Source organism: Atta cephalotes, assembly GCF_000143395.1.
Source record: "Atta cephalotes unplaced genomic scaffold scaffold00076, whole genome shotgun sequence".
Classification (NCBI taxonomy): Eukaryota; Metazoa; Arthropoda; class Insecta; order Hymenoptera; family Formicidae; genus Atta; species Atta cephalotes.
The window spans coordinates 1-11,702 of record NW_012130140.1 but is presented as its reverse complement, the minus strand read 5'-3'; the positions used below and the strand labels follow the sequence as shown (position 1 = coordinate 11,702).

Sequence of the window (11,702 nt, the reverse complement as noted above, 5' to 3'; positions counted from 1 at the left end):
GTGGAGGAAAATCAGCTTGTTATGTCTTTTCCAATAATGCGGGCTTTTTTCACGCAGAGCACAGTGCAATTTGATCAGTTGTTGGTGGTAGCGGTGAGCATTAACGATTTCACCAGGTTTTAATAGCTCTTAGATGACACCCTCCTGATCCCAAACGCACAGCATCTTCCGTCCGAAGCGATTTGGTCTTGAGAAAGATGTTGATGGTTGGGCGGGATCAATTCAAGATTTCTTGCGTTTAGGATTCTGAAAATAAATCCACTTTTCATCGCCTGTCATAATCCGATGGAGGAACGACTTTCTTTTTTGTCTGGCAAGCAGAATTTGGCATGTGTTTTGGCGTCGCTCCATCTGCCTCGTTTAGTTCATACGGTACCCATTTTTCGATCTTTTGAACCTTCCCCATAGCATAGCCGCATGGAAATGACTGCTTGAGAAACACCCAATTGCTCGGCAAGCATTTTTTGCGATTGGATATCGTCCAAAAGAGCCTGTAATTGACATTCCTCAATCTTCCCCCGATTTTCACGCTTCTTGTCACTCAGGTCAAAATTGTCGTCATTGAACCGGCGAAACTAATCTCTGCATGTTGTTTCCGATAAAGCATTGTCACCATAGGCCTCCACAAGCATTCGATTCGGCAGCCGATTTCTTCAAATTGAAACAGAAAAGCAAAGCTTCCCGCATATGCTTTTTTTTTAGCAAAAAATTAGATGATTACGAAAGAAAAAATGTATGTTGTATGAAATTGCTGATGATGTGCACTGGTTAATGTTAACAGATGTCAAACACATAAAAAAAAGTTGTGTGCCCAGGGTAGCTTTGTACGCTCACTAATGCCACCTATGAAAATGCAAACAGCGGATTTAAGCTTATACACCTGGTAGCAGCGATCTCAATAAGTACATTAATCAATCGGTATGTAAAATTCAACTATATGATTATTTCTAAGTAGACATGATCAGATGAAGCACATTATAAATTACATGAGTATGATTGTATAGCTATATTAAGTCCTTCAAATAATTACTGATAAAATATGTTTATAGCAATCTTATCTTTTTAAGGCATAAATAAAATATTATGTAGTTATTGTATGTAGACTTTGGGAGTTTCCAACAAGAGACACAGATAATATGGATGCGTTCGAAGAGATGTATTCGTGCTACAAATTGTTCGCGGAGCTGCAGATAGTGTTAACAAACACGATAATGTCACTAATGGTAGTCACTAATGGTCATGTTATGTTACAACTACGCGCTATCAACCCTATTCTTTCCGAGATAGTGTATTGGTAGCGTTAGCGTTTACAGATCCGTAAAGAACGATGACCCTAGCATAGCGTTGGTAGCGTTTAATATTTGTCAAAGTTAAATTAATGTTTGAGATGCTCTCGAGTGGCATCAAACTTTTCTCTCTTTAGAATTTCGTGGAAATTTTAGGATTTTAGAATGTTTAGAACAAACGTATGTACGTAACGTGTGAATTTCAAATTTTATCGTAATGAATGCAATCTTAATTTCAATCTCTGCAATTGATGACTTGCCACTAGGCTGGAGTGAACATAATTTGTTTGTATCATCTTTAACTTTTCAAAGTTTCTGCAATATTTTACAAAATCCTAAAAATTTTAATTACATTAGAGAAAAGTTTGGTTGGAGATTGAAAACAGAATTCCCTACATTAACTTAATCTCGATGAATATTAAATCTCTCTGATTAAACTACGCTAGGATCGTTCATGGAGTTTGCTAACGCTATCGCGCTATTGGCTCCACGAACAGCGTTGGTAGCGTCCATAGCGCGAATAATGATTCCCCGAACACACCCAATGTGGCATGGTGAATCGTTGCATTCTTGTTGTTCGCCAATGTTAAACATAGAGTGATCACTGTGTGTCGCACAGTGTCGCTTATTGAAAAGCTCCTATATTGTATATGCCTATCGCAGCTTTACGTATCTTGAGTGTGATCAGTTTAGCCATACATATAGAACGCATCCAATTTGATTTAAACAAATGACTTATGCCTGTGATCGTATTTTTTTTTCAAACGCATCATGCACAAGCCACGACGTTATTTTGTGTATATTTCTAGCAGAAAAAAATTTTTTACGAAAAAGTACAGAAAAATTACATAGATTGAGACAAGATTTTAGAAATTCTTAATTTCTTCAATGATATTCATAGAATGAGGTTTGTTTGTTTCAGAAATTCTTTCATCCTGTACAAAAACGATCTTTTTATGTATAGAAACTGTCTTCTTATGCAGGATAACGCTGCGCTGACAAGATTTCTACAGAATTATAATATTACGATTCTCGATCATCTAGCAGTAAGCCCGAACCTGAATCCTATTGAACGCGTTTGGGACTTGATGAGTTGTCGGTTGAGAGATTATCTAAAGCAGCTAACGATGCAGAACTCAAAAGAATTCTCCAAAAAATTTGACAGGAAATTCCTTAAAATGAAATCAATAGATGTATAAATATGAGGAATAGAGCTGCTTGAGGTGATTCGCCAAAGAGGCAATGATATCATATTGAGTAGTGCGCACATAGCCCTATTTATCCACTCACATTTCACAATCATTCCCCCCCCCCCCCCCACACACACACACACACACACATACGCGCGCACACACATACGCGCGCGCGCACGCACACACGCACACGCACACGCGCACACGCGCACGCGCGCGCGCGCACACACATACACACACACACACACACACACACACACACGATGTGTAACTCCCATCGAACAACCTCCTCGTGATGCACATCGGATAATGAATGCCGGCGGTACTTAACCAAAATCTTGCAAAAGAATAGAGTCTACTTTGGAACCTGATAACTCAGCTCCTAGACAAGCTAGAATAATTTTCTTTATGCCATTTTAAAAGAAATATTCTCAACTTCAAAATTGATGTGATGATGTTTTTCGCCTCCTTGTTACTTTGTTCGTGGAAGGCTGCAATGACATTTTTAAGACTCTAACACTCTCTGCTTTGATTTCCACGAAAAAAACAGTTTAATAGGAAATAGGACGAAAAATTTCACTTAAACTATTTTTAAGTAAAGGCTTTACTCTTTAAAACACGCTAAGGATCCTGCGATTTCTGGAAGCCGAGATATTAATTTCTTAAGATCGACAAATTTGTAGGTTTTAAAGTGCTCTCCTAATTTTTTTGCGTAGTGTATATTGCATTTTAAATGCGTCAAAGCATTGATCTTTTGATTGATCTTTTGAAAGGTCAAGTTTTACTAAATCCCAACAATAGGACGATACAACAAGGCTTTAAGTTTTCAGACGAGCAATATAAATAATACGAGTAACAGGGTTTGGAAGTAATTAATTACTTGTAACTAAGTTACAGTTACAGTTACTTTTTTCCTGTATTTTTTTAAACTGTAACTTAACTTACAATTAATTCCTTTTTTCCATCTATGTAACTTAACTTAGTTACATTTCTTCCAATAACTATACAGGATTACTGACGAGATACTATTAAAGACTACCAACTCTGAGCAAATTTTCGGCGATATAAAAAGGGCCCGGAGGTAGAAGAACGCTGACATTATCGACAATTGATATAAATTTGCTATTATTAACATAAATATTTGACTCATATTAAATTTATTAAATTCATGATTTTTTATTACATAAATGGTCCATAAATAAATATGCATACTTATAAAGCTATAATATCCTATATATTGCAAAAAAATTAAAATTTTTTTCTCTGCAGTTATTATTTCTGTTGATAAACTTTAACGATAACACTGAAATTACAATTTTTAAAGAAATTTTAAAGAAATCACAATTTTAAAGAAAAATCGAATATTATTGAATTCTAAATACATAAATACGTCTACTAAATTAATAAATCATAAAATAAGTACAATATTATCAGTTTTTAACTCATCATAGCATGATTATTTCAATCATACCTTTCTTGCAGATATCAATTAAATAGTATTCTAACCATATCTTCTGAGTGACTATATTATATAGTATACTGAGAGAAAAATGTTTAGTATTTGTAACTACCTGGTAAACAATTTTTCATGCATGAATATGTATAAATCCAGAGAGCATAAAGTCATTTAAAAGATACTTAAAAAAAAAAGATGACTAAATTGTTATAAAGATATCTTTTAATGACAGAATATATGAAAAGATAAGTAGATAAGAAGATAAAAAAAGATAAGAAAAACGACAGATATTGCTCTTGTCATCTTATAATCTTATCCATATGATAATTAAAGGATGACTTCTTTGGATATCTTTCAGTCGTCTTTAATACTTCTTTTAATTTTTATATTTTGATATATATATATAACGTTTAATAACATCGAATTCTTAAATTAATTTTTACAAAACGAAATAAAATTGACTGACAACAATATATGTCCCATTTCCTGCAATGTTTGCCGTGTCCTATGTGTAAAAATCATTATCTTTCATCATAGTTCCCTTTGGAGACTTGATTACAAAAAAATATTTTATTAGTGTTCATTAGAACATGAGTAAAATTTCTCATGCTGCACTTTTTATTCTATCCTGAATGATTTTTAAACACGAGAAACTGAACTCTATCACGTCCATCTGGTGACGATCTCGCATATTGTTCGCGAATAAGAGAGAAAAATCATCAAAATAACGGAAAGATATTTTTTTCATGTTGTCTTTTCGGCAATTCGAAAAGATATTTTTTAGTCGACTTTTTGCTTTACGAAAATGACAATTATTGAAAGATGACAAAAGGATGTCTTTTTTTAAATTGCCTTTTCGACAAAACTAAAAGATATTTTATGGACATCTTTTAATCTTTAATCTGAAAAGATAACCTAAAAACAATATCTTTTTGTCATCTTTTAAACTTTTTTGCTTTGTCGGAAAGGTAACGTAAAAAAGACCTCTTTTCGTTATCTTTTAATATTTTGTGCTATCTGGGATGTATGAACATGTATAGACATATTTCATATATATAATTATACATATTTATGAATATTTGTGCGTGTTTATGTGTATGTTTATACTTATTTATACATATTCATGCAAAATTTTTACCGAGTCAACTATATATCGACTGGAAAAAATCGACTATAAATCGACTATAAATCGACAGTATTCGTGTTGTTACATATGTAGCGCGCACATTAAAAGTTATGGTTTATTGGCGACAGAGCTCCAGCATCTTCTCAATTTTCTATTAATTTTTTCATTATCTTTACTCAACGAGATAATGCAGAGGAGTAAGTATTTTACTCGCTCGTAAGAGATGATTTAAACTTACGATGATAGACTTATGTAAGTATAATATATTTATTATATATCTATTAACTTATATTTTTATTTTATTTACATTATAAAACTGTAACAAATTTTATTTAAAAATTAAATATATATACATTGTTATTATATTAGGTGTACAATTTTGCTTCCGCCGTTTTTTTCCAAAATTTGAGGCTTTATTGTAAAAAACTGGTTATATATTTATGATTCAAAGTATTGTCCATCGCTGGCCACTATTTTCTCCCATCTTTCGGATAGCGTACGAATCCCGTGTCGAAAAAACTGGTCATCTTTTGAGGCTATCCACGAATCGATTCAATTTTTTACTTCTTCATAAGACCGGAAGTGCTGGTCAGCCAGGCCGTGTGCCATTGATCGAAACAAGTGATAGTCAGAGGGAGCAACGTCTGGAGAATACGGCGGGTGGGGTAGGACTTCCCATTTCAACGTTTCCAAGTATGTCTTGACTACTTTCACAACATGGGGTCGAGCATTGTCATGCTGCAAAATCACTTTATCGTGTCTCTCGTTGTATTGCGGCCGTTTGTCTTTCAACGCTCGGCTCAAACGCATCAATTGCGTTCGATACCGATCGCCTGCGATTGTTTCAGTCGATTTTAACAGTTCATAATACACACGCCGAGCTGGTCCCACCAAATACAGAACATGACCTTGGACGTCACCGTTCTTGAAGCGTTGAAACCACTCATGACACGTTCTTTCACTAATAGCGGCCTCACCATAAGTATTTGAGAGCATTCGATGAGCCTCAGCCATAGATTTCTTCATATTGAAGCAAAAAATTAAAACCTCCCGCAAATGACGAGAATTTGGCTCGTAAACTGACATTTTCAATCGAGAATAACTTTATGATGCAGACACAAATCGATAATGTTTCTATGAGATTGACAGATGCCCAAGTTTATTGTATGACGTCTATGATCTATTTATTTCGACCACCACTTACCGCTAAAGCCATCTATAGGAAAACGGCGGAAGCAAAGTTGTATACCTAATAAAATGTACTACGAATTTATTAGATTCACAAATGTAAATAAAGAAGAACATTATGATTACTAATTATGATGTATTATGTTAACATATATTAACATATGTCATAATTATTTGGAATCTATAATGTGTATGTGAGTTTTCAAAAACTCATTTGAAATTTACAGTGCTATATATCAACAGTTGCAGAGCGAATGATCGCGTATTAAATGTATATACATTTACTTATATCTAGTTAGTATTTTTGTATATTATATAAAGTATGAATATATTTTGTTTTATATAACCGAATAAATGTGTAATATATTATTGCATAACGCGTTTGTAAAAAATTTTGTGTAGATAATAATTGTTGCAGATAATTTTGAACAATATTATTTTTACATATTTAATTGTTACAGAGTAAAATTGAAGATTTAACATATTTAAAATTTAATACGTTTCTACAAGAAAGATTGCAAAGTAATAAGATATAAAATTTGTTGAGCATCTATTTGTCTTTACAAATCATGAAAATAAATTATACACAATTGCTTATAAAGATGCATTATTTCTTTTTTATGGGAAGTAAGTAATCATCTTATTTAATATATTTACACACATACACACACACACAAGCGCGCGCGCACGCACGCACGCACGCACGCACGCACGCACGCACGTACACAGACAGGGTGTGCTATTTTATTTTAAACAGACAATTTTCTCTAAAACTATCGATACAAAAAAAAAATGTTTTAGATAAAAATGGAATAATTTCGAAGGGGACATTTTTGGTAGAATGAAACTGTTTGTGCTAACTCTTAGCTAACTATCACTAGTTGCGGATAATTCTTTAAAAAAGAATATTTTTTTATCCAGAATCAAACAATATCAAACAATATCAAACAATTAATAAAATATTTATTAATCTTAATTGATCATAAAGATTACGTTATGAATGATTTTATTCCATTTTATTACCGTTTCATATGTTTTAATTTGAATTAAATAAAAAGGATAATTATTCACAATTAGACCTCATATACTATATGCACACTATTTATATTCTACCAACTTTTTAAATTATACGAATCTATTAGGAATTTTCATCAGAATAAAGTTTTCTCTGATGAAAATTTTTAACAAATCTATTATATATTAAAAAAATGTATCCGTTTTTAGGCTAAATATGTGCTTTTGAAATCGTAATTTCTCGTAAATACGGATATTCATTATATACGTATATAGATATGTTTTGTATCGACTCGAATGGATAAAAAAGATCAAAAAGAACAATAACGATTTAGACAGCATTCTGATTGGTTCACTCTTTTACGCAGTCGCATTCGTGAAAGATTTAAGTTTGAATCACTTTTTCTACTACACGCTTTACAACTAGGAATAGGTTAAAACATTGCTTAAAGCTAATCTATAATTGCTAAACATAGTAAGTGATCATAGTTATAACATTTCATCAATTACAGTCAGATATTCTTCTCGTATTCAAACGTGATTGGTCAATCTTTACAATTACAACTACGCAATTGTAGATCAGACTTTATATGTTATAAAATCATCTCTTTCTCAATCTTTTTTTATTATATCTAAAATTAATTTAAAAACAGTTTTTTTTTCATTCTTAATACTTTAAATCCTGATAGCAAAGAAGAAAATTATTTGAAATCGATATATTTTATTACCTTGGTCTCCCAGCGGGAGAAACGAAAGCATTGGTAATTTCTAATATTGTTAATTTCATCTTCTTTCTCAACACCAATCATTTTCGAACGTAGCCAATAAGAGAGTTAATATAGTTTTAAATTTACATCTTTACTGACGTTCAAATATCAATAATTATTGTTTGTATATGTATGTGTTTTGTGTGTGATTTTTATATTATATATGGCTTACAATAATTATCATTTTGTTTAATATTGACTTGATGTAGATTTGTTATTATGCATGAATTTTATAAGTTATTTATTAATTTCAGTATTAAGATATTTTTCCGAGAAATTGAATTTCTTAATAGATTTATTTAAAATAATTTTATCTATAATATCTATAATTTTATATATATACATATAGTTAAAATTTAAAAAAAACATCCTAGCGATGCCGAAATGGAGATATTCATCTTCAAAATTTCAGCTTTTAATACATACACTATATCAAGCTTTGTCGAAATAATGTTTTAATACTTTGCGGCAAAAATCTTCTACAGATTTAAAAAAATCTTCTACAGATTTAAAAAAATAATAAATATGTAATGTAGAAATATTATAGGAATCTTGTAAAAGAAATGGAGAGGCCTAATGATACCGTTTTTTAATTAGAATAGTTTAAATTTATAATTTGATACAATTTTCCTTCTCGCACGCCGAGCGGCGAGACAGAAGGTTTTGTTTGCGTTCGCATGTTCCAGCATGCTCCAATATACTCTTGCTATAGCTTGTACTTACTTCAATGTGCGCATTAGAGTGAGTAAATAGTAGAAGCCAAGAATATTTTAGAATACGTTAGAACATGTGACGCGAACAAACCTAGAGATATGTTGTTGTTACATTTCAACTGTCTTCAATTCGAACGCAGATTAATATTCCTGCATATATTGAGAAAAAATATAGTCAATTTTAATAAATATTTAGTTGAATACTGCCAACTAAATATTAATTAAACATAAAGACATATTTATTTGATATAAGAAACATTAATTTGATTTAACAATCATTCATTTTACTGAACGAATATTTATTTATAGTAAGTAAATGTTTAGTTGGCAGTATTGAACTAAATATTTAAATTGATTACATTTTTTTCTCAGTGTACAGATAGGACATTTATTAAGAGTGTGTATGCATGTGCGTATGCGTGCGTGCATGCGTGCGGGCGCGCGCGCGCGTGTATGTGTGTGTGTGTGTGTGTATATATATTGCCTCAAGTTTCTCTCTTCAGAGATCATGCACGGTGAGATATATTAGGTTGTATTAATTTTGTAGATGCGATTAATTTTCTAGCGCGATTTTTCTAGCCGAAGAAATATCTAAACATCTTCGACTCACAGCCATTTAATTTGTTTTAAAAAACAAATGATTCAGTATTATGTCCTATATAAAAACATTTTACCATTCTATAAATATATACTTTAGCTAACAAACACATTACATACGCATTACAATTAAAAGACATTAAAAATAGATTTTTATCAATTAAAAATAGATTTTTTTATCAGTTAAAAATTATTCTAGTAAGTTAATAAATTATTATTCTTCTTATTTTAGGTGCGGCCCCTGTTTATCCATTTCTATCAGTTTACGGAAAGCAACTTGGTATTTCACCGTTAATTATTGGTAGCATCAACGCGATTTTTCCTATATTACTTCTAATAGTAAAACCAATATTTGGTTTCATCATGGATTATTTTCAAACTTGGAGAAAAGTGATCTTTCTAACATTGCTTGCCATAACAAATATCTGTTACATTATAATATTCCTTTTACCACCATTGCCGGGTCCAATTTTATTAGAACATCACTTTCAAAACGTGTCTTGTGCAACTTTACTGCGTTGCAATATGAAATACGTAAGTTTTTATCTATATTCCGTAATTTTTTGGATAAGTTTTATAAAAATTTTATAACACTATTTGAGAAGGAATTATTTTATCTTAAGCATTCATTTTTATATTATTTTATGTAATCCAAAAATTTCTGAGTGTTAAGGTACATAAAACATATTATACAAAATTTAAAATATATTGTAAATAATGTGTAACTTTAAAATTTTTTTAAACATTCTAAAATACGAAATCAATTACATCTTTATAATTATTAATATTTTATAAAAATATGCGTTTGTTTGTAATTTGTTCTTTATTAAAGCATGCATCAGCAATTGCATCGTGTAATGGTACAAAAGACACTATGTGTCATTGGATATGTGAGAATACGAATTTTTCCACACAATTGTCTTTTCATGCAGACCAAAACAAGGCAACTATTTCACCAAATACTACATGCTTATTAAATATAAATAAGATATCATTGTGTCAAGGAAATCTAACGAACAATTATAATTGTAACGTTATCTGTGATAATTTCAAAGATGATCAATGTCTGTACACATCTGTAACTTTTTGGAGTTTTGTTGTCTTAATGTGTATTAGCGAAAGTGGTAGTTTTATTTTCTCTAGTATAAGCGATGCATTTTGTTTTGTCATATTAGGTACGTGATTTTTATAAACATTTTTAGAACTAATTCTCTAAAATTTAACCATACAAATCAAACTTTCGTAATATTTCTTTATGTAATAATATTGTACAAAATACTATTTTTAATAATGTTTAATAATGTTCCCTTCTCAGGACAAGATAAACGATTGAAATACGGTAAGCAGCGATTATGGGGTGCAATAGGTTTTGGTATTGTTGTATGTTTATCTGGATATATGATAGACTTTTTTTTCGCACGACAAAATCCACAAAAATTATTTATCGTCAATGCTTCTTGTGATCATATTTACTTGCATTGATTTTATTTGTTGTATAAAACTGAAGGTAATTTTATGTATTTAAAATAAAAAAATCAATCAATAGTTCTTATGTTTCATCATAGATTTTTATAATAGCTGCCATTTCAATCACAATCAACAACCATAATGAAGGATGTGTTTACACTTTTGAAATCAAAAACTATCGTTATATTCTTGTGTTTTTCTGGATTTTTCGGCGTCTTTAATACTATCATGCGTAATTTTTTATTGTGGTAAACTTTTATATCTTGATTGGCGATATTAGATTTTTGTTTGTATATAATGTTTGTGTATAATGTAGCTTAATTTTATAGGTATGTAGAAGACCTCTCTATTGCGACTGATTATATGGACAGAATGAAATTGATAGAAGGTTTGATTTTAGCAGCACAGGCTTTCAGTGGTGAAGTAATATTCTTCTTTTTATCAGGTAACACACATTAGTTATTTTTATATTACAATTTCATAAATATACGATGTTTATTGCAGAATTAAAATTGTTTTCAATTAGTCCTTTAATAAATATAATATTGAAATCATTTTATTTTTCAGGCAAAATATTAAAGAAGCTTGGCTACGGTTATACCTTCACATTTTGTTTCATATGTTACGCACTTCGGTTAGGCTTAATATCTTTAGCGTCAACACCATGGTGGGTTCTTCTCATAGAATTTTTCATGCAGGGACCATCGTATGCACTCAGTTTTACAGCAATAATATCGTACGCGAACGTAATAACACCTACCGGTGCTTCAGCTACTGTTCAAGGACTAGTTCAAGGCGTAAATGAAGGTTTAGGTAAAATTTCTTACACAGTACTATACGTATTTATATCCATCAACTATTATTTTATTTACAAGAAACTAAATATATATACATA

The 11,702-nt window shown here is 31.0% G+C and overlaps 1 protein-coding gene across 1 annotated transcript; it reads left to right on the top strand.

The window, feature by feature from the left end:
- Positions 1–6,818: 6,818 nt before the first annotated feature.
- LOC105624367 (major facilitator superfamily domain-containing protein 6) lies at positions 6,819–11,620 on the top strand (the record flags this gene model as incomplete). Its single annotated transcript, XM_012205732.1, is given in 8 exon segments — positions 6,819–6,876; positions 9,573–9,874; positions 10,173–10,515; positions 10,656–10,747; positions 10,749–10,847; positions 10,919–11,055; positions 11,137–11,252; positions 11,375–11,620. Coding segments are annotated over 8 exon segments (1,393 nt in total), but the record flags the coding sequence as incomplete, so codon positions are not given.
- Positions 11,621–11,702: the final 82 nt, after the last annotated feature.